General features: G+C 61.8%; 1 protein-coding gene across 1 annotated transcript in view; it reads left to right on the top strand.

Moving 5' to 3' along the window:
- The first annotated feature begins 14,404 nt into the window (after positions 1-14,404).
- MEGF6 (multiple EGF like domains 6) overlaps positions 14,405-22,825 on the top strand; it is a 90,504-nt gene continuing 82,083 nt past the window's right edge. The window contains exons 1-3 of the mRNA XM_044914373.1: positions 14,405-14,514; positions 18,365-18,499; positions 21,863-21,972. Coding sequence (XP_044770308.1) covers positions 14,405-14,514; positions 18,365-18,499; positions 21,863-21,972 — 355 coding nt within the window. The remainder of the gene's footprint in view (positions 14,515-18,364; positions 18,500-21,862; positions 21,973-22,825) is intronic.

The following is a 22,825-nucleotide window of genomic DNA, read 5'->3' as shown; positions in this document are numbered from 1 at the left end:
GGTGTCCTCCCCCCCCCCCCCCCCCCCCACCCGCTCCCCGCCCCTGGTCTCCGCACCCCCATCCCCCCACCCCACTGACGCCCCCGCCCGCGGTCTCCGCCTCCCCCCTTCCATCCGCCCCACGCCCCTGCCCTGGCCCGATGCGGCCCTGGCCGCGGTCTCCACCTTCCTCCCCTGTGGTCACCGTCCCCATACGCGCCCCCTCTTTGCAGTCTCCATCCCCCTCTTCGTGGTCATCACCCCCCCCCCCCCCCAGCCCCCGCCCCCCCCCCTGTGCCCCCCGCCCCGCGGTGGTCGCTGTCCTGGCACTCGCTCTCCCCACAGATGCACCCCTTGCCCGCAGTCAGCCCCCCAGACACCCGACCCGACACCAGGAAGGGCCGAGAGTTCAAGAGACGCTGGCCACAAGGCATGCATGGCCTGGGCAGCGCGCGGGCTTCCCAGACGGAGGAGCTTTGGCGCTGGGCGCCAAGCGCGCTCCTGTGCGGGTTCAGGGATGGACATGGAGCAGCCGGGCCTTGGGCCCAGCGCTCTGACCAGCAGAGTCCTCCCGGAGCCTAGGAGGCAGCCCTCTTCTGACCCCTGTTTCACAGAAGGGTACACTGAGGCACGGGGTTGGTCACTTGCCACCACCGCTCGTCAAGGGTCAAAGCAGGATTCGTGCCACCTAAGTCTCCCAGCCCCTGCTTTTGTCCTCTGGACCCTAGAATAGCATCTGTTCTTCCTGTGAGTGATCTCTTTGGGCAGAGCTGGGGCCACCTTAGGCTTCTGCCCTCCTGTCACCCCAGCGCATGGTCTTTGCCCCCACAGGCCCCAGGCTGTCTTCATCACCATCCTTCTTGCAGGAACTCAAGGGCTGTGCATCCAAATCCTCACCCGGTTGGTCATTTGGGACTTCCGCTGCCTTGACTCATGCCACCCCAAAAGCCTTCTTGCCTCACCCCTACTAGGTCCATCCTGCAGTACCCGTTTAAGGCCGCCCTCCCCAGGGGACATTGCCATTCCCCAGGCCTCACTCACTACTTTGTTCTTTGCTGTTTCATCCAATAATCCACCCAGTGTGCGCGTGCGTGTGCCCTATTAGGAAAGCTCGGTGCACTGGCCCTTTGCATATGGTTGCGCTTTGGGGGTTTTTAGCCACTTTCATAGTTCTTTAAGTTTCACCAGCGCCCAGGCCACACACTACTGTGTGCGCCCCACAGGTTTGGAGAGTGCTGGGGGTGTGCCTAAGGCTGCCTGGCTGGCTGGGCTCTGCCCCTGAGCCAAGTCCCGCCCATCTACGTGCAGACGTGGGTGCCCTCTCGGGTGGTCCACAATTCAAGGATGGCCCAGCCTTCTCTTCCCCAGGACCTCCCCGTAGGGAGGGTGCTGCAGCGCTGCACACAGCAGGTCCTCAACGCCGCTGAGCGCTCCCCTTGGATGTCAACCCCCACAGAAACTGGGGGCCCCAGAATGCGGAGGGAGTCTGCCTGGTGTGGTGGGAGGGCTCGGGTCTTGGATCCCCCAGCAGAGACTGACGGGAGGATCGGCTCAGGAGTAAAGACAGCCGGGAGGAAGGTAGCAGGCACAGAGCCGTCCATCAAGGACAGTATGCTCTCAGGCTGGGGGAGCCGGCAGGGCCAGAGGGGGTACCTGCACTGGGGCAAGGGGGGTCTTTCGATTTTTAAGTTTGCAGAGGTTATGGGTCCTAGCCAGGGTGGCCTCCAACTGAGGTCGTTTCCAGTCCTCTGAGGGACTCCTCCAACCGGTCAGGAGGTGGAGTTTTTGGCCCTACAGGGTTCCTGCCAGGGCTGCCAGGGCTGGCTTCCCCCCTGGGGGAGGCTGAAACTGCAGTGTAAATATAGTATAATGAAGCTGTGGGTCACTGTGGGCTGGGAGAAAAGAGCCCAGGCCCTGCACCCGCTGTTCTGGGGCCGCTAGCTCCCCGGGGGTGGGAACCCACAAAATCACTGCTGACCACCGCCTGCCCCCAGCTCATGTCTAGCTAACTGCCTGCCCTGGCCAGTCCCTGTGGGGTGGGCCTAAATCAGGCCGCTGAGGTGCCTTCTGGCCCCTCTCTTGGGTCCCCTCTCAGGATGGAGGGGAGTCAGAGCAGAACCAGGGACCCGTCAAGCCTGGCAGCAGGCGTGTGGGCTCGGGAGCCCCTCCGTCTGGGCTTGGGTCCTGGCTCCTAGACCTCTGTCCACGAGGACTGGCACACTGAAGCGCTCTGTGCCTCAGTTTCCTTTTCTGTTAAGTGTGGATAATGGTAGTTCCTACTTGCAATGGCTGTTGGGAGGATTAAGTGAGTTGATGCCTGTGGCGTGTCCAGACCCCCGCCCGGCCCACGTTCAGAGGCACATCCGTGTCAACCGTTCCCCTTACTTATGCAGGTCCCGAGTGCCAGGTGCACATGCAAATATTGCCTTTGCTCCCAACATGCATGCATGGGGGCAGTGTCACCCCTTTTTACCGAGGAGAAAACAGTCCCAGAGAGGTGGTCCCTTTGCGAAGGCCTCGCAGAGCCACAGGCTAGGCCCTCCTGAAGTTCCCAGCCTGGGCTCAGGCCCCCACAGCCTGCTCCCGTGTTGGGGGGAGACAGAAGCCCACGCACTGAGGCCGTGACAAAGCAGCGGCTTCCTGCAACAGCGACCTCCAGGGGCATCTCACCAGGGTGGGGGTTGGGAAGGGGAGCCAAGGCCAGGGGATGAGGCTGCCGGCGGGCAGGGTGTTTCCAGGGGCTGGACAGCCAGCCCCCGAGGGCCCGGCCCGCTCTGGGTCTGGGTCCTGGCCCATCTGCACATACGTGTGGCTGACCGTGAACCCATCACTTAACCTTCCCGCCTCCCTTTCTCGTCTGGAAAACAGGACTGATAAAACCGGGCTCACAGGTCGTCGTCATGAGGCTTACATGAGCTAATTCGTACAGAGGGGACCTGTCTGAATAGCCCCCGATCAGCGTTAGTGCCCCTGACAGCCCAGCCCGTGGAGATGGCCGGTGAGCACTGTGCAGGGCAGGTGAAGATAGGCAAGGGCCTGATCGCAGTGCAGGCTGAGGGAACCAGAAGCTGGGGCCCAGGGCCTGGGGTGAGCTGAGGGCAGGAGGACACTCTCTGCTCAGGGACCAGGTGGAAAGAGGTGAGTCTTGGCAGGGACAGGAGGGGCACTGAGACTTTCTGGGGACATCTGTTTTCTCCAGTGGGGCGGGGGAGCTGGGAGTTTGGGTAAAGGCGGTCGGTTGACAACAGCTGGGAGAAGCAAGGGAGCTGATTAGGTGCAGGCATGGGGGTCCCTGGACAGCCGGGGAGCCTCGGGGGCTTTATACTGGACCCTTCCACACGGCAGCCACTGGGAGTGGGAGAGACCAGTGGCTGGACTGGACTAGATAGCGGGGTGCAGGGGTGTCTCTGGGTAGCCGCCGTCCAGGACAAGGGAGACGGGAGGGCAGGTCCTATGAGGGTGTATTTGCCAAGGCCTACAAGGGGTCAGGCTTTCACCCCACTTGGGAGCGAACAGGCTAGGCCGCCAGAAGACAGGAGACCCCTGGGTCACAATCAGAAGATGGTCACAGGAGAAAGCGGGCAGGGCCGGGCGTTGCTGGTGTGTCCAGAAGGACATGGAGGAGGGTCTCCAACACTGTCAACGCGGTGGTCCTTGAGCCCGGGTTTCCAGTCTGGCTGGAGGCGGCAGCAGGTCTGACAGGGACTCGTGACTGGGAGGGCAGGTGTCAGAGGAGGTCATGGAGAGGACGTGACCACGGGTTGCCCCTGGACCTGGCCCCTCACCCCGCCCGGTCGCTGGGATGTGCTCTCTGCCCCCCATTCCCAGGGCAGGAGCCGCCTCCAGGGACGCAGCCTTGAGGTAGTGCGGAGGCTCTCAGGTCTTCCCAGGCATGGTGACCGAGGCCAGGAAGGCCTCTGCGCAAACTTTCGTCTCAGGAGGCGCCAGGAAGGACGGGAGAGATGGGCCTCGGGAAGGGGGCATCGGCGCGGGCGTCCCAGCGACCTCTGTGTGGAGAGGGGTGGCCCGTCCGCGAGACGCCTGTGGGCTGCCTCGTGTGCCTGAGTGAGGGATGCTCGGAGACCCGCGGCTGGTCCAACGCACCGGAGAATGTGCACAGCGCACGGCAGCCCATGAGGGAAGCCCGGGGCCGTGCGGTGGGCTGGCCTCCCCTGTGGGGGCTTCGGAGGGACATGGAGGCCCAGCTAGGGGCTGAAGCTCCGGCTAGAAAGCTGGATGGAGAGCAGGGGGAGGCTGTGTGGGCGCCCACCACTCTGCTGGCTTCAGGGCTGGCAGACAAGTATGCTGGGGGGCTTCTTAGGCCATCAGGCAAAGCTAGGAGGGCGCAAGCCACCACCCAGGGAGGCCCCCGGGCTCACGACGGAGCCTGAGTGGGACGCTGGCAGGTTGGGTCCCTGAGAAAGTGAGGCGCGCGGAGGGGAGAGGGTTGTGATCACAGCGCACGAGTGCCCCGTGCCGTCCGAACCCCGGCACCAAGGAGAATTTTACATAGTAATTACCCCAGACTTCCAATAATACAGAAATATACCCCAAAACTCCTAGGAGAAAACTTGGTGTTCTTTTCCCATCTCAACGTTGTCAATCTCATCATGTCTGAAATGGAGGCTCCTGGGTTAACTGGGTGCTGCCCACCATCGCCCGCCCCTGGAGGGGCAGGGGGCTTCCGACCACACAGACCCCACCACGGAGGCTCCTCGCCCACCACGGTGGGTCAAGGGCAAAGACAATCCTAAACGTCTTCTCCACAAGTACTAGTAAAAGCTTTAGCCATGGGAGCCGGGAACCCTAACTCCTTCCATCTGCCGGAGACACAATCGGACTCAGCTGTTCCGAGAACGAGTGCGTTTATGTTGCTGCACCTGGTTCGTGGCCGGTGGTTGGGAGGGAAAGCCCTGGGGCGTCCGTGTCTGTGTGTCTCCGGATGTCTACAGATGAGGGTTCCGTATGTGCGATGTCTCCCTACCTCTGAGGGTGCTGCCAAAATTAACTTGTAAAGGGGCTCTATTTAATTGGCTTACAGAAAAATAACCTTTAATATCAATAATGTACATATACACAATGGCAAATTTTCTTTCGTCTGGTAAAAGGACAAAGCTTTCTTGGACTATTGGTCTTTCTTGATGGGATTATGAAAGGTTTTTCTTTACCTTTGAATTCATCCAGGGGCGCCCGGGTGGCTCAGTCGGTTAAGCGTCTGCCTTTGACTCAGGTCATGATCCCAGGGTCCTGGGATCGAGCCCCGCATCGGGCTCCCTGCTCAGCGTGGAGCCTGCTTCTCCCTGTCCCTCTGCCTGTTGCTCCCCCTGCTTGTGCTCTCTCTCTGTCAAATAAATAAATAAAATCTTAAAAAAATAAAAATAAAAGCCTTTGAACTCATCTGCCAGGAAGACAGATTCTGTGTTTTATCACAATAATTTCCTGTGCCTCCTGTTGTCTCTATCAGGTCTTTGATTCCTTAAGAAAATAGAGTCTTCTCTATTAAAAGAACTAAGTTGTTGTTTGTTTGTTTTTTTTAAACTATGTAACTTTCTTGATTTGCCTTTGAAGCCTTTCATTGTCATTTTGATTAAATGGAGAGCTAGGTATTATTTCCCCAGGGTTCCTTGGTTGGATCCCAAAAGTCAAATTCTAAAGGAAGTCTTGTTGACCTTGAACTAACTTTGGGATTTTTCCGAGGTCCCTGGACTGTCTCAAAAGATGTGCTCTCTTGGGATGCCTGGGTGGCTCAGTCGTTAAGCGTCTGCCTTCAGCTCAGGTCATGGTCCCAGGGTCCTGGGATCGAGCCCCGCATTGGGCTCCCTGCTCCGCGGGAAGCCTGCTTCTCCCTCTCCCACTCCCCCTGCTTGTGTTCCCTCTCTCGCTGTCTCTCTGTCAAATAAATAAATAAAATCTTTAAAAAAAAAAAAAAGAAAAGATGTGCTCTCTCTCCTTTTAGCAGAGAGACATTACACTAATGCAGCTCACGGACACATTGACTCCCATGGGAAGCATGGCCAAGCAAGAAGACACACTAAACTTGTCTCACGGCACATTTATATAAAATCCGCAAGAATCTGGTGTGTCCCGGTAATGGCAGCAGTTGGACTTTAAGACGTAGGTCCCAGGCATACCCTGCTTTCCTTGTTGGTGCATCATAGCCAGTTCTTAGCAGATGTCCGGCCGTGGCTGGTTTTCCGTGTTTATCTCATCTGCACACAGTCATCGCTTTACTCTGATGCTTTGCAAGAGTTTCTGCAAACGCACTTCATCTCCACAGAGACTCATGCAGAAGACTCGGATGAGGATGAGCTTCTGAAAACTACCCCCCATGTGCCTTCACGTGAGAGGGGCAACCACGGAGCTCGGGTGCTTCCCCCAGGCTCCCTGAAAGCCTCACCCTAGCTGATCTGTTCCTGTTCTCCTTCCCCAAATTCCTAAAATGGGTCCATTTCATTTACGACGACACACAACGTTCACGCGTGAAGACCCTCCGCCACCCCCCGCAGCAGGGCGTTCTGTGGGCCTGGCCAGAGTATCAGCGAGGGGGTGGGATGGACCATGAACCCATAAACATTCAAGGCCCAGGCACCCCCCTAGAGTTTCGGGGAGTTGTCTGGTCGGGTAAGATGCACATTTCCCCAGAATCTGTGATGGGTAAGATGCCAGCCTATCCATCCCCTAAAAACAGGAAAGAGGTGCAAGGCTTTGTGGGGGTTTGGGGGCCTGGGAGGACTTTTATTCCCCACCTGGCACAGTGCTTCTGTCCCTGGTAAAGAAGGGGCACGTGTGCGAGGGCCAAGCACCAAGCAGCCTTGGAGAAAAACACCAGTGAAGCAGGTTACAGTTCCGGGCATCTTGCCAGCTGGGCTGCCGTTGGAGCTGGGGCGTCCAGGACTCCAGCAGGTACAGCTTGGGCGCCACGGCGGAGACAACCCAGGAGTGTCCCTAGGATTCTGGTGCCAGCTGGAAGGGGCAGGAATCCGACATAACCCATAGAGCACCAGCTCCAAGCAGCGCACACCGCGCTCCTCCGGGTGGAGCCTCTCGCTAAGGAACAGCCTAGCGTGGCGAGGGCTCGCCTGCCTGTCGCGGGGGGTGGTGGTGAGAACATCTTCCAGCGAGCCACCTCCGCCGTGGCTCAGATCCCCACGCTGCCCATGTGGCCCGCCTATTCGCAGTCCGTCCACACGGACTGTCGTTACTGCTCAGCCTGACGCTGACACCGTCCTGATGGAAACAGGGACAAACCAGAGCAGCCCACGCTCTGGCGGGCGATCCCTCACAGACCCTGGCCGTCAACCCTTTGTGCTGATGGGCTGTTCTAAAGGGATGGACCCTATGGCTGGGACAATGGGAAGCCGAGGGGTGATGATCACGAATAAGCCTTTGTGGGGTCAAGATATGTGAAAAGACATTTGGGGTGACCGGCCAGAGCCTCAGGTGGTCCTCACTGTCTTCCACATCCTGGTTCCCAAGGCACTAACACCTGCTGGCAGTCAGGAAGATGAGGCCCCAGCAAGGGGATGAACCCAGCTACAGCAGACTGGGGCGTAGAGAGAAGGGCCACTGCACCCCCCAAGGTGGGCAGCATGGCGCCAAGGATGCTGGGCTGCCCTTGAAGTACGGTGACCTTGTCAGCGCGGGGACAGCCTGTCCTGTGTGTTCGCGACCATACTCAAGGCAATGCCAAAGGAGTCTGGGGCCGTCCCCCAGAATTCCCAACTCACAAGGGATTGGCACATGGCTTGTATTGGCCCTCCCCTCCGAGCGAGGGTTCCAAATATGCCCCGGTGTGTACGGACACTGCATCTGGCCTGACCCACGGGTCCCGTCCCCACGCGGGCCAGGCTGCCACCATCAGAGAAGCTGAGTACCATGTAGACGGTGACGGGGGCTCACATTTCACAGGCCGTGGTGTGGAGGCACCACCTCCCCAGTAACCCGTTAAAAGCAGGGGTGGTGGACAGGAAAAATGGAAGAACAAAGCCGAAGATTAATTTACTGACGAGTAGCATCACCCTGCTGGGTGCACTGTCCAGTTTTCATACATTTCAGTGATCACCCGGTTGGGCCCGTTGCCCCCCGGCCCAGACTGGGGACCCCTGCAGAGGCACCCAATACCGACCCACGGACCTTAAAGGTTTGGGAGTGGCAGGAAACTGCCATCGCCCCGGCTCTCACCCCGGATCAACGTGCTGTGCTGCTGAGAACACCAAGCCCATCACACCTGGGAGGGGAACCGGCTGCCCGGGTTTGCGCCCGGCTGTCCCGCCGGGAGGGGTGAGCACCACTCACTCTCCCTGGGATCCCATTACTTGGCCACACGCCGGACCCGAGGAAACGCACTGTGGCTGGAACGGTCCAGCTCCTCTCGCCTGACCGGCCGCCGTCCCACCAGCTGTGGGACGGGCACAACCGGGTCCAGTCCCTGAAGCTGCAGCTCCCTCTCCGCGAGGCCAGGCGGGCACGCTCCGTTGCCCATGGGACGATCATTTGGCAGCCGTCTCTGCCCCTGCCACGGGCCCGGAGGACACTAGAGCACACGGACCGGCCTCGACTAACCTCACCCAGCAAGCGGCGAGTGAGACCAGCAGAGCCCATCCTCACTGGCCACTGCAGTGCCCTGGGGAGCAAGCCGTCGTCCCGGGTGGAAGGCTTTGAACCTCACTGCTGCCTCTCGGGGAGGCGCCCGCGCCAGCTTCCAGACAGGGGCTGTGTCCTCATACCCGATGAGTCTGATGATGTGTCCTCTTCATCAAGTCACACTGAGGACACAGGTGAAGGCCCCGAGTGCTCTGACCTCCGGCCTGGGGCACTTATTAAATGCATGCTTCAGATCACGGCGCTATTGCTGGAAAAAGGTTGTTCCTTATTTTGGGGGTTATTGTCCGAATCTGTGTGTTCTCTTCTGTTTCGGTGGCCTCTGCCTCCAATGCAGCCGGAAAGCCACTGAACGAGGCACGTCCGTGGTCGTGGCACCCCTTGCTGACCACTGGGGCCCACCGTGGAATAGGGGCGAGTGAGATTGTGAGAGCCGGTCACGGGTCGCCAGGGGCGGGGTGTTGGGATGCTGCTGACCCAGAGCTGGCCCTTCACCCCGCCCGGTCGCTGGGACGTGCTCTCTGCGCCCCATTCCCACGAGAGCGGGAGCCGCTCGCAGGCCCACAGAGTGAGGTAGTGCAGTGGTGAGACCGTCAGGACGATACCGGTGACAGGCCCGCGGAGGCCTCTATAAACTTTAAGACGCTGGCGGGCGGGTGCGGGGATCCCCTCCACTGGCAGCGCCCAAGACCACCTCGGAAAGAAGCTCCTTGCTTATCTCACCTGCAACCCGCCACCCCGGGGCGTCTGCTCCTCTCCTCCGTCTCTCACCACCCTCCGTGTATGGGGGCCCCTTGTGACCCAGCGGCTGGAGGGGTGACACGCAGGGGCCCGGATGGAGCGAGTCCGTGTAGGGACTCTGGGCGCTGTGGACCACGACTGGGGTGCTGGAATCGAGGGGCCACAGAGAGAACACTCTGCCTGGTGCCCAGCCTGAGTCTCGGTCTTGGGACTGGTTGCCGCGGGGTTGGGACAAAAGACTGGGCACGGGGGGGCCCCAGGACCCGTTAGGTGGGTGGGCATGAGGAGAGGACGCTGGCCCGGGTGCCTGAGCCTTGGGTGGATGTAGGGGGGCTGCGGCCCCTAGTTCAGGAAACGACAGAGAGGAAGGAGCAGGTGACAGGTAATGAAGAGCTGTGGCTGGTGCACGAGTCCCGGGCTGCCACACCAACGTCCCACACCCCGGCGGCTAACACAACAGGACTTGTCCTCGGCTCTGCAGGCCAGAGGCCCAGCACCAAGGGGCCTGCAGGGCCCTGCGCCCTCTGAAGCCTGTAGGGGAAACCTTCCTAGCATCCGGTGGTTGCTAGCAGCCCTTGGCCTCCCTGGGCCTGGGGCCGCATCCCCACAACCTTTGCCTCTGTGGTCCCACGGCCGCCTCCCCCGTGTGTCTCCCCGTGTCTCCTCTTTAAGGGCACCAGTCACGTTGGACGAGAACCACCTGGTGCCCTCATCCTAACCTGCTGCATCTGCACAGACCGCATCTCCAGATGAGGCCCCTTTCACGGGGCCCGGGTTAGGACTTGAACGTACCTGTTTGGGGGACACGACCGCTGTAGCAGATGGGCCATCCACATGTGAACAACGACAGGGCTCCATCGGAAACTGCTGCTCGCCACGCACGTGCGTACGCTGGTCGCGGGGCAGGGACGGTGGCTCCCGGCTGGGCGCCCCTGGGTTTGCGATACTTCTTCCCGGGGACTTTGGACAGCAGGTGGCAGAATAGTCCGCAACACGGGGCGTTCAAGCCAGAGCGCCTCGCACAGCGGGAGATGAGAACTTAATTCTTCTCTTTCCAGGAGGACTGGGAAGTGAGGATTCTTATCTTAACTTCCAGATGTTATCGTTTAGTGTTTTATGATCTCAGTGGGCCCCACCTTTGATGTCTGTCTCTGAATGGAAGCTGCGTTCAGGGGCACGAGGGGCGGGCTGGTGCAAACAGGAGCCCCACGGGTGGGATCTCAGAGCTCTGGGCACACCGACCCCCCGTGCTGGAGGTCAATGCGTAGCCCAGAGAATATTCCCGTTTGCAGGGTCCATGGGCCGAGCTCATCTTCCAGAGACAGTGCAATCTGGGTGAGACCTCTCCTTCCTGGGAGGGACTGGGGCTGCCTCCAAGGCTGGCTAGCGCTTGGAGGCTGTCCTGGCCCCCAGGGACCTGTGTAAGAGCTGTCAGGTGGTATACTGCAGAATGCCCTTAATCTTTGGCTTTGGCAGGTACAGCAGAAGCAGGGACAATGTCGACAGAGAAACACCCTTCCCAGCAGATGGGGGGCTAGGGCCTTGGGGACCAAGAGGGCAGGTTTCCAAACGTGACTTTAAGGCAAATCAGATTTGGGGAATTGGAAGGGACAGTTCTCTTGCAGTTTCTAAAAGCTGAGTTGTTCTGATGGCAACGTCTGTCACATCCACTCTCGACCAGAACGATGGTTTTCCTCTGCCTCCACCAAGATGCCCACTTTCCTGGGCCCAGGTGCCCGGAGGGCTGTCTCCACACCCATAGAAGTTGCCGCCACAGTAAGATGGTGGGACCCGTGAGAAGGTCTGGCTTTGACAGGCTGCCTTTGGGTGCGCTGGAGCCAGGAGGACTGGGGTTGGTGGCCAGGAGCTCTTGGAACGCACACCAGCAAGGACTGGAGTGTCAGTTCTGGTTCTGGTCAGCACAGCAGGTGCAGGGCAAGGGGGACACATCCCCCCTTGTTCCTGAGAAACGCAAGGGCTGCCCTGCAGAGAGCACATCCAGCAACAAGGTTCCGCGTCTCCCAGTCTTGGCTTCCAGAGGAGCCTCCGCTCTCTCAGTGCCCGAGAGCTGCTGAGATGCCTGGCAGGAGGGGCCCTCCGGCATGCCCCGTGGATGGCCAGCTCCCCTCTAGGCCCGGGGCCCCATGGGCAGGCCCTGGGCTGTCTCGCCACAGCTTGGGCTGACTTCCTGTGGCTGCTGGAAAAAGTCCACAGACGGGGTAGCTAAAACAACGGACTTTTCTTCTCTGGTTCTGGAAGCCAGAAATCTGAAATCCAGGTGTGGGTGGGGCTGCTTCCCTCTGGGGGCGTCGAGGGACGTCTCTCCAGGCTTCTCTCCTTCCTCGCTCCTAGGGGTTACTGCGACCTTCGCTTGTAGTCCCAAATCTCCCTCTATTCTCCATAAGGACACCTGTCATTGGGTCCAGGGGGATTTCATCCCAACATCTTTAACTTAATTATATCCACAAAGACCCTTTTTCCAGATCCAGTCACGTCTGCGGGTACTGGGGGTTAGAACATGGGTATATCCTTTTGGAGACACAATTCGGCCCCCAATACCGTTGCACCCCAACCCCTGGTCCTTTGTGTGAATAGGTAGTTTTTTGCTCTTGCTGTGGCAGGTGATCTCAACCACCCTGGAGCCATTTCGGGACCACACCTGTCTGTTCACCGAACAGCAGTAGGAATCAAGGCCGAATGGGAACCAACTTCGGAGGCGCCACTCTGCTGTTTCTGGTTCACACACGAGGACTGAGGAACAGAAAGACCATGTCCAGGGCCACATACAAGACACAAGACCCGTCCAGGGGTCTGTAGCTCGTCAGCAGAGGGGCCCTGACCCAAGCGCCTGCTCCAGAGTCCCATCCTGCCCACCCTGCTGGTTTTAGCTTCTTTGGTTTTAGTTTCTCTTCTGGGGCAAATGAGGAGGTTTAGGAATGAACTTCAGAAGCAGCTGCCCGAAGCCTGCCCATTGAATGGGCAAGATAGTTGGCGTAGGCTGTCAGTTGCCATCTAGGATCGCCCCCATCTCTGGCTCCAACAGCGATGGGGCTGATTCACCGTGTCCCCTCCCAGTGTTGAGCGGCCCTCTGCCTCTAGGCTGGACAGAGGGGACAGGTGGGAGCATGGGGGATTCAGAAGACAGTGAACTCACCCTGCTTTGTACTGAATTGTGTCCTTCCCATATCCACACGTTGAAGCCCTAATTCCCAACGTGCCTGTATTTGGATCAGGGCCTTCTGGAGATAATCAAGGTCAATGAAGTCATAAGGGTGAGGCCCTGATCCTCTAGGGCTGGTGCCTTCTAAGAAGAGGAAGAGACGATGGAGCGTTCTCCCCCTGCCACGCCCCTCCCCACCAGGTGAAGACAGAGAGAAGGCACCCTTCTGCAAGCCAGGAAGAGGGTCATCACCTGGACCCTGCGGCAGGCACCTTGCTCTTGGACTTCCAGGGAACTGGGAGGAAGTGTCTCTGTTTGGCCCGCTGGGTCTGTGGTGTTCTGTTCAGAACAGATTTGCTGCCCCTCCATCCACTCTATGTGCTTAGTGGTTTTCTCAGATTTCCAGGCAGCACAGTAGGGGGTTTACCTAAGGTTCCCACAGCCAGACCCCTGTGTTCAGTTCTCAGATCTGCACTTTACAGCCTGGGTGACTTGGGGGTGCTGCTCCCCACTCTGACCTCAGTTTCCCCATCTGCAGGGCAGGGAGGCAGCAGGGCTGGCCTGGCAGCCCCGGTCCCCAGATGACTATAAACCTCCAGGTGGTGAGGAGGGCTCAGAGAGTTGTCAGGGGTGGGGGGTGGGGCGTGGGGGAGGGCTAGACAGCCGCTGGTCCCTCCTCCCAAGTCCCCTTCCCCCCCAGCCAGGGTTCCTGTGCTTTTGTATGACGGCGAGGTGAGGGCCAGTCACTCGGACCACATGAAGTGGTGGACCAAGAAAGCCCCAAGAAAGAGGGCTTGCCAGCTTCGGAAGTGAGCCTCAGTGCCGGTGGGCCTCTGCAGCTGGGCCTGGCAGGGGCTCTCCCCCCGCACAATGTGTGACTAATGGAGTGCTTACCTCCTGGTTCTACCCAGGCTGCACCTTCCCCTGCTCTTCAAAAACCTCCTGTTCCACCCCAGGGGCCCCCTGACGCCCTGGGCCCTGAAGCCCCTGGTCCTCAACCCTGGAGTTAGTGAATTCCAAACCAAAACCAGGTTGGTTGGTTGGTTGGTTTTTAAAGTAATAGATGTCCAACATGGGGCTTGAACTCAAGACCCAGAGATCAAAACTTGCATGCTCTACTGACTGAGCCCGCCAGGTGCCCCAAACCAGGTTTAAACGGAGGGAAATAAATCCTCCAGAGGGAGACTCCTGCCCTCCATGGCCTCTGGGAAGCAGGCACCCCCTGACTTCAGGCCACTGGCCAAGAACACCCTGCACAGAAGAAGTGTAAAAATGTCCAGGGCGTGATCGGTGCCCAACCACGGGGGTGCCCAAAGGGGAGTGTCCAGAGGCACACGGAGGGCTGCAGAGGCTACCCCCCACCCCCTCCACCCTCTGCCCAGCAAGGGAGTGGATAGGGCACCGGGGTGGCAATGGACAGAGTGTCCGCGGAGACTTAAGAGGGACGGAGGGCCGAGGGCTGCCCCTAAAGACGGGCGCATGGGTCCGAGGTCCGTCGGAGTTGGTCACTCGGTCGCAGGGGATCTGGGACTTGCAGCCTGAGAGGGGCGGGAGCCCGAAGGCTGGGGGCGAAGACCCGCGGAAGGCAGGGGGCGGGGCTGGAAGCGGCGGCCTGGGCGGGACCAAGGCGGTGGGCGGGTCCCGGGCGGGGGTCCGGGCCGGGGGCGTGGCAAAGGCGGGCCGGCCTCTGGCGACGGGGCTGGGCGCGCAGTGTCGCGCGGCGCGGACGCCGGCCAGGCGGGAAGCCGGACCTTCCGCACCTGCGGCGCCCCGGGGCTCGGCGGGCCCGGCGCGGGCACCTGCGGCTGCGCCCTGCGCGTCCCAGGGCCATGGCGCACGTGGAGGCGGCGGCTCCGAGGGCCCCCGGGGGCCTCCTGTGAGCGGCGGACCAGAGCGGGGACCCGGCGCGGGGCCGCGGACACGATGCCCGTCCTTCCGGAGGCGAGGGCGGCGGGGCGCGCGGTGGCCCTGGCCCTGGTGCTGCTGCTTCCCGCAGGGCCAGCGAGCGCCCTGCTCCGCCTGCAGCCCGGCCTGTGAGTAGCGGGGCCGGGGGGGGGGGGGGGGGCTCCGCTGGACGGCGGGAGCCCCGGGCCCCTGGGTAGCTTTGTCCCTGGGGCCCTGACAAGGTTGGGCCCTTTGCCGTAACTGGGGAGCGTCGGGGCTTGGGTCTGGGGGCCCTTCGGTAGCAGGGTCACCTCCTCCTTCCCTAACGCCGACCGTCTTCCTCCACTCTGACGTGCGTCCGCGCTCTGGCAGACGCTGCACTCCAGTCGGGGTCCTTGCGGGCAGAGAAAGCAGGAAGGAAGCAGCCCCTTCTCACTTCCTTCCAAAGCCTGCCTCCTGGGGCCTGGGGGGCCTGTGCAGGGGCGGGGTGCGCCCAGACAGGGGGCCCCTGGACGTGGTGTATGTGTTAAACACGTGCGTGCTGGGGCAGGGAGACAGGAGAAGAAACTCAGTACCAGAATGGGCAGGAAGAGAGGGTCAGGGAGCCAGCTGAGATGAATTTCAGTTTTGAAAGATGATTCCCCAATGGGCCATTTAGCAGACAGCAGATCAATCCTTGCGCTGGCCTCCTAGGAAAGCTGGTGCCAAAGTGAGCCAGGGAAGGGGAGGAGGAGGGGAGGCTCCTGCTGGCAGCCCCCACCCCAGGGCTTCTGCAGGATGCTGGACCTGGGGCCTGCCCAATGCGGACAGGCTGCCGAAGGCTTCAGCGGGCCAGGCAAGTGGCCCGGCCTGGGTTAGGGACCCCTGCGTAGCACCTGGCCGTGCAGGAGGGTCACTTCCAGGCAGAGCTGGGGGTGGGGGGGCAGTCCAGGCCCCAGGACCCCCACCCTGGGTCTTGCTTTGCCCCAAGGGGGAAGGTTTCCTTGTGGCCTTTTCAAAGGAAAAGGGGGCCCTTGCATCCAGAAATGTGAGTGGCCTGAGTCCCGACTTCTCTGCGTGACTTCTGCTGGACATTTTTCTTTCCTGCGATCCCAGTGAGTTAGTTTGTCCAAGGGAAGCTGCAGCCTCAGAAGGATTCTCACAGTGGCCGTCTGGCCACTCAGCCTGCCTGCTCTTTGCAGGGTTAGCCGGGGACTTCCAAAGGCCCAGACTTCTGGGAATTCCAGGGTGCTGGTCAGGTGGACAGCTGCTCAGCCCACGAGGACAGAGGGCTCCTCCTTAAGAGGGGGCTTCTGCCGCAGTGTGCTTGTGGAGACTGCTTGTCACCCCTCCTGGGCCCCTTTCCCTGAGCCCCTGAGGAGTGGAGCTAAAGGCCTGTGTCCTGAGGTTGACCTGCTCAGCCGGGGCTCCAGGAGGCCTCTGGCCCAGCTGGGGTGAGCATTTCAAACCAGCGGCTAGTGGATTGCCTGAGACCTCCTTCTCTTCCTGCTTCATGCTCTCCCCAAAGCTTCCTCTCCCGTCTCCCCTCTCTCTTTCTCCTCTTCCCCCTCAGGGAGCGTGGAAGGGGTGGCTGCCCCTCTGGGGGCCTGTGTCCCTGTTTCTTGGTGGGGCGTCTGTTCTCAGATCGCCCCAGGCATGTTGAGCTCTGCGACACCTCGGGGTACATCTTCCTCTGCTCTGCTGTCTCTGGTTGTCTCTGGAGCAGCTGATGCAGGCCCCAGCATGCAGTGGGGCCACAGTGGACACTGCTGGCCGGCTGAGTGCGTGAGGGAGACCACCCTTCTGCGAGACCCCAGAGAGGGGGAAGCTGCTGGGCTCCTGGAGGTGCCAGAATTTGCTCCTTGCACCCCAGAGGAGCAGGGGACGGGGCCCGGAGAACAGCAAGCGTTCCAGAAAGTGCTTTGTCCACACTGGTCCTGTGCCCCCTGCCACCCTTGCCTTGGGGGAGATGTGATGAGCCTGCAGGGCCTGGCATAGACATCCCCACCCTCTGTGGCTAGCTTTCCTAAACCCCTTGGTGGGCCTCTGGGGGAGGCAAAGAGAAGAGGGTTGCCGTTGGGGGGGTCCCACTGACTCACAGCCCTGGTGCTCAGGGGGCCTTTGTGGACCCGTGGGAGCCTGTGGCTGGTTCTTTGGCTCCCATTGGCCGACCATGTCCAGATTCAAAACCCTGCAACCTGTCTTTATGTATTTATTTGTGTCTCTGAAGTGAATTTCTGATGGAAGAATGGTTGGCTTTCCTTCCTGGGGCCTGGAATGACTGCTCACTCCACACAGGGCTGGCCCAAGGCTACTGGCTGGGCTGGGGAAGCAGGGTCGGGACAGGGAGATGGTGTCCCCACACACTGGAGCTCCACCTGGCCGCAGTCCGAGGCTGCGGGGTCCCAAGCTCCATGCTGCACCCAGGCCAGGGGAATGTGTGTTCAGAGGCCCGCTGTGGGGTTCAAACGGGGAGCCTGTAAGAACAGACGTGATGGAGACACCTCTCCGTCACCTAGCCCTCCTTCTGGACCAGGGGATGTGTGTGGCCTGGCTTCCCCAGCCCCTTCCCTGCCCTGGTGTCCCCATCCTCACCTCCTTACCCTGGGGCCATCGTCCGGGGGCCATCAGGGCCTGGAACCGCCTACCCTGGAGGGACACTTCTCACACCCACCTTTACCTCAGCCCTGGGCAAAGGCCACCAGCCTCCAGGAGCCCCTCACTGCCAGGGAGCAGATGTCCGACAGAACTGTGTTCACTTTGTAGTCTGGGAATTGCCTTCCCTCCCCAGATGGGAAGCAGGAGCCAACGGCCACTCGGGCGACACTTTGGTCTCTCTGTCCGTTCCCTCCCCCATCCCACCTCCTCCACCCCACAAATGGAAAAGCTGGCCGAGGTTATGCTTGTGAAGGACTGGGAACTCCCCAGAAGAGAGCGTTCCGGCGCTCACCCCCGGCCCTGTGGGGCCAACGGAGAACCAGCAAGACTGAGGCTGTTCTCAGGGCTGTGGAGAGAGGGGGGAGCCAGGCGGCCCTGCAGGCCTTGGGGAGGAGTGCGCAGGTGCCCCGGAGTGAGGGCAGGGCACGCGCGAGTGACCCGCCGGAATGAGCCCGCAGGGCTGCTGTGGGACCCTCAGGACCCTCACGGTGGCTGTGGTTTGAGGAGGGCCAGGAAAGCAGAGGGGTCTTCCGAGGAGAACCCAGCCCACCCCATCCTCTTCCGCAGAGGACCCTGGCTGGTCTCACAGACTTGCGAAGCTTTGCCTTCTCTCCCGGACTTTGTGAAACTTGCCTGTGTGGGGACCACCCTGGTCCCTGAATCCGGGCGTGCCTGGGGTGAGCTGCGCCCCTCCCCTCGCCTCCCCTTCTGGAGCAGGGCTGGGCCCCTTCTGCCCCTTCTCAGCCACCTCGTCCTTCCTGAGTGTGGTGTGCTCCTTTCCATGCGTTCACCCGTGGGGGCTCCTGGGGGCCAAGGAGCCACCGAAATCGCAGGGCCCCGGCTGAGCCCCCCACTCCGCCTTCCCTGGAGGCTCCCCTCCTCCCACGCCTGCCTCCTCTGCTTGTTCTGGCCGGAGCGAATCCCACCCGGCCGTGCGCCCAGCACCCGCGGCTCAGGGCCATCTCTGAGGCCGGCCTGGCTGCGGAAGAGGGGGCCTGGGATGGGAGTCACACGAACGCAGGGTTGACGTCACTGTTCCCACAGACCCCCCGGTGCCCTGTGCAAGGCAGCAGCGGTATCTATACTTTGGGGTTTGGGCAGGATTAGAGTAACCCTGTGGGCAGCTTGGGGCCCCTGCATGGAGGATGCTCAGATATGACCCTCTTCCTCTGAGGCCCACACCCTTGAGCCTGGGCCTGCTGCAGGCCTGGGAGGGGCCCCGGCCTGGGGGCCCTGCCGTGGGGCCTGGCCATGGTCTGGACCCCACCCCGGATGGCTCCACGCCCCAGGGTGGGTGTGCAGGCGGCCTCGGGCCTGCTGGCCACTGGTGGCCGGGGCGCTGACATCTGTCCTCTGTCCCAGGCCCCACGTGTGTGCCGAACAGGAGCTGACCTTGGTGGGCCGCCGCCAGCCCTGTGTGCAGGCTTTCAGCCGAACCGTGCCCGTGTGGAAGCCGGGCTGTGGGCGGCAGGCGTGGTGCATCGGCCATGAGCGGAGGTATGTGCTGGGGTCCCCGGGTCCCGTGTGGGAGCGGGGTGGCTGGGGTGGGGGACTGTCCTGATCTCGGAGCCTTCTCCGTTCAGTGGTGGCCCTACAGGGAGGAGGGGACTCTGGGAGGGGTGCTCTGAGGGGGACAGGGATCTCGTGGGGCAGGCGGGGACCCCTGGGGGGGTTTGGCCACATGAGAGGGGAAAAGCAGGTGCCCAGCCTGCTAAGTTGGCGGGACTGCTGCGGCCGAACCCCTGGGCCTCATTCCCAGAAGAGCCAGTGCGAAACCTTTTATTGCTCAAGATTTTATTTCAAAATCAAATTAAGGAGTGCCTTTGCATACCTCTCCACTTTTTATAGACTCAGGCTCTGGAATCTGTACGATTGCAAAGCTGGGCAGTGGGGGGGCCTCAGCTCGGGCAACTCCCCTGGCTGGAAGCAGCAAGGCCTCCAGGTTAGGTGCGGGGAAGGCCAGAATGGGCCTCAGATGGGGCGTGGTGTCCAGCTTCGCAGCGAGGCCTTTGGGGGTGGCCTGTGTGGTGTCCTCCATGTGGGGCGTGAACTCCCTCCCATTGCCCCCCAGTGAGCCTCTGGTGCTCAGGACGGCCCTGCAAGCACGAAGGGTCCTGCATGAGCGTCAGGGGCCTGATGCTGAGAAACCCAGGGCAGAAGGAAGACAGCTCCCCTCGTGCTTCCCCCAGAGAGGCACTCTGAGCAGTGTCCACAGCTTGGGCTGTGTCCCTGCAGCCGCTCACAGTGAAGCTGCCAGGAGCCCTGTGGCCCCCGGGCTGGAGAGTTGGGTGGGTGGCTGTGCTGAGAAGCACCCAGGCTCCCCGTCGCTGGCCCCCAGCTCCCCGTCACCGGCCCCCAGGCTGGCCTGGGTGGGGTGGGAGCAGCGTTTCCAAAGCATCTGGGTGCCTTCAGTGTCCTGGTGGGGCATCTGGGGCCCTCGGAGCAAAGTCCCCCTGTCTGGGAGGACCTTGCTGCCCCGTTATGTGGGGTGGGGGCCTCAGGGTCTCTGCCATGCTTCCTGCCCCGGTGCAGAGGGGAGGGAGTGTGCATTCTGTGTCAGGGTCTTCTGGGAAGGCTCAGGAGGGGCCGCGTGCAAAACGGGTTCTGGGCATCCTCGCCTTGCCCAGCTCCAGGTGTCTGGGACCCTCCCTTCGGGTTCAGCAGGAACAGTTTGGGTCCCTGGCCTGTTTGGGGGTGGTGGCTGCCCGGTCTCCTGGCCTGCAATGTAGTTGGGGTTCACCCCACCCTACACAGGCTGTTTCCCCCCCAGCCCTCCACTCCGTGTGAATGAGAGCTGTCTCACCACCTCTGTCCTGTGGGGTTTCCTGAGACCTGCCCCAAGCACTTTCTGGGCTCGGCCCCACTTCCCTTCTGTGGGGCTCCTGGCTGCTGATGGGTCGTGTCCCTTCCCGTGATGCCGCCCTGGAGCCCAGCGTGCTGGCCATGGGCAGTTGCCTGAATGCCTCGTCCAGATGTTCCTCCAGTGGCTGTCGAAGCTGTGTGGCCTCTGGCTGGCATGCTCCCCTTCCTCCTTCAGGAATGCACAGAGGCTCCGGCTTCCCTGGGAGGCGGGCCCTGCCCCCTGCCCCCCTTCTCCCCATCTGCCAGCCCAGGGGCCAGCTCTCCTAGCGCATCAGGAGCATCTCCCTGGCAAACCACCAGCCAGCACAGGCCGTGCCAGGCCTGAGGAGCCCCCCAGGCTGCGTCAAAGGCCCCCTGCCCTTTGGGGGGGAGTGGTCTATGCAAAGGGAGGAGGAGGGAATGCTTGGAGGAGCCAGGAGGCCACACGGAACCCCTCCCTCCAGTCCTGTCCCCCAGATCTCCTCCCCTGTGGCCCAGGCTCCACGGGGCCTGCAGAAGGTGGAGATGTGTGCAGCAGCCTGGTACCCCCGTCCCCCTGTCGCCCCTGGCCCTGCTGTGAGCCAGCTTCCTGGCCATGGCCAGAGCCCACGTGAGGTGTCCCCTTGTGAGCTGTTGCACCCACCCTCCTCCGTGAGCTATGTCCCCCGTGAGCTGTCCCATGTGGGCTGCAGGGGAGTGAGGGGTCGGCTCCTGGGGGGCTGAGGGGGCATTAGGCCCACAGCTGCCTCGGAGGGTCTCTAACTTCTGAGGGTGGGGGGAGGTGGCAGATGGGCCGATTGTCTCCGTTCTCTGGGTGACCGCGAGGAGCAGCACGTAGCCCCAGGAGAGGGATAAATATTTACGATGGAAGGACCCAAACACTGTTTGCTTTGTCAAATACTGTCCACCGCTGTGGTCGGTTTCTCTCCAGGCAAGTGGATTCATGTCCTGCCAAAGTGGTGTTTTGCAAAGCTCCCCCGAGCTGCTGTGTGCGGCGTGCGCGCATGAACTCCCGCTTCCGGGAAGGGGCCTTGTTTGTTTGTGGGGTCCCTGGGTTTCCCACGGCTCCCCGGGGCCAAGCCCCAGCGAACAGAAGGGTGTCACGTCACTTGGAAATGGCAGTCCAGGCCCTTGGGCCACTCCTGGGGCTCAAGGGTCCTTGACCCCACGGCTGTTGGCCGGGCTCCTGGCCACTGTTCCTACAGACAGTGGTGGGGCGGGGTTGCTGTGTCTGAAGGCTGTGGGTGGCCTCGGGGCATCCCCTTCCTCTTGTTCTCTTGCTCTCTCTGCTCAGCCTTTGCTGAGCAGGAACCGGCCTGGGTCCAGGGGTGCGGGTGGGAGGGCCTCCCCTCCCCTGAGAGGCCCCCCTCCCCCCACCTCCGCTCCCGTCTGATCTCAGCCCTGTGTGCTGGTCACACTCCGGTCCCGCTGCTGCTGTCCACGCGCTTCTCCCGGTCACCCTGTCTCCTCAGCTCAGCCCTACGCTCCTCGGGGGGGAAGGGGCCCTCACGGATGCCCCAGGGCCATCCTGCTGTCCACTGGTGGACTGAGAGCCTGGGGTCTGAATTGGCACCGTCCGCCCAGCACTGGGCCCCAGGAAGCCACGCTTGTTCCCAAGCTGGACACTGGGAGTCTGACCCCCAAGCCCTCCAAACTGGCCTGGTGATGAGAGCCAGACGTGGGGTGCTATGCCCGTCCTGACGCCAGCCCAGAACTGGGCCCGCAGCAGGGGTGCAGAGGGAGCGGGGTAGCACCCCCCGTGCCGAGCTGGCCGGGGCCAGTGTGGCTGGCTGCGGGCCGGTCACGTGTCCCCGGCTCCTGCTGTCCCTCTTTGTGCAGGTGCGGCTCTGCTTTAGGATGCAGACCTTCGACCCGCCTCTGAGCCTCAACCTGCTCAGCTTGAAATGGGGCCGGTCAGAGAATCAGCGTGGGGAGCGGTGGGTGAGAGCCTAAAGCCGCGGGGAATGCCACCAGCGCTGCGCCCGCGCAGTAAACGTTGCCCTCTCCCTTCTTTTCTAGAACCATCTACTACACAGGCTACAGGCAGGTGTACGCCGTGGAGGCCCAGACCGTGTTGAGGTGCTGCCCAGGGTGGAGCCAGCAGCCTGGAGACCAGGGCTGCCTCTCCCGTGAGTGTCCCTCCCCCGACCCTGAATCAGTGCGTTGGAAGAGGCCATGTCTAAAGGGGGTGCCCCCGGCACGGCAGGGTGCAGGCCCCGTTTCTGCACTCGGTGGCACTCGTCACAGCGTGGGAGCCTCCCAGGGCTGCGCGTCCCCCCACTCTGCCCCCTGAAGGCTGTTAAAACGGAATAATAAAAGAGGAACAGTGAACCCACAGGCTGATGCGGGCAGGGGCCGAGGAGACAGGGCTGGGGCGGGTGGGGGCTCCGAGCAGAGGGTGGGGGGCTGCCTGCCAGTGCCCGGGTGCCTGGCATCGGGAGGAGTGTGAGGGTGGTCCTGGGCCATGTGCTGCTGTCTGTGGGCTCAGCTATCTCTTGGGGGTCATGTCATGGAGCATGCCCCTCCCCCGCCTGCCCCGCCATAGCCATGCCCTTGCTCTTGGGTGTTTCTTCTCTGTTCCCAAGTGGGCCCAGGGCTGGGCATTGGGTCCCTGGCCTCTGTGGACAGTTGTTTGTGAGACAGTAGCTCCTGTCCTGCCTCCTGTTCTGGCGCCCTGGGCCTCGGTCTCTCCTCTGCTTCATGGGGGTTTGTCGCTGCCCCCCTCAGAGGGGGGGTCCTGATAGCCGCAGGAGGCAGGGGGACCCCTGTGTCAGCACACGTGAGCCTCACTGTGAAGCCTCTGCTTCATAAACTAAATGGGGCTCACAGCTGCAGAGTCTGGCTGCAGGGAGTATTTGGGAAGCTCTTTCTGGCCTGTGGGTGTGGGCACAGGTGGTCAGCAGGTGGGTGTAGGCCCAGGTGGGGGTGGGCCCAGGTGGGGGTGGGCCCAGGTGGGCCAGCAGGTGGGTGTGGGCCCAGGTG

This window comes from Neomonachus schauinslandi, chromosome 4 (genome assembly GCF_002201575.2).
Source record: "Neomonachus schauinslandi chromosome 4, ASM220157v2, whole genome shotgun sequence".
NCBI lineage: Eukaryota > Metazoa > Chordata > Mammalia > Carnivora > Phocidae > Neomonachus > Neomonachus schauinslandi.
This window is presented reverse-complemented; position numbering and strand designations above follow the sequence as displayed.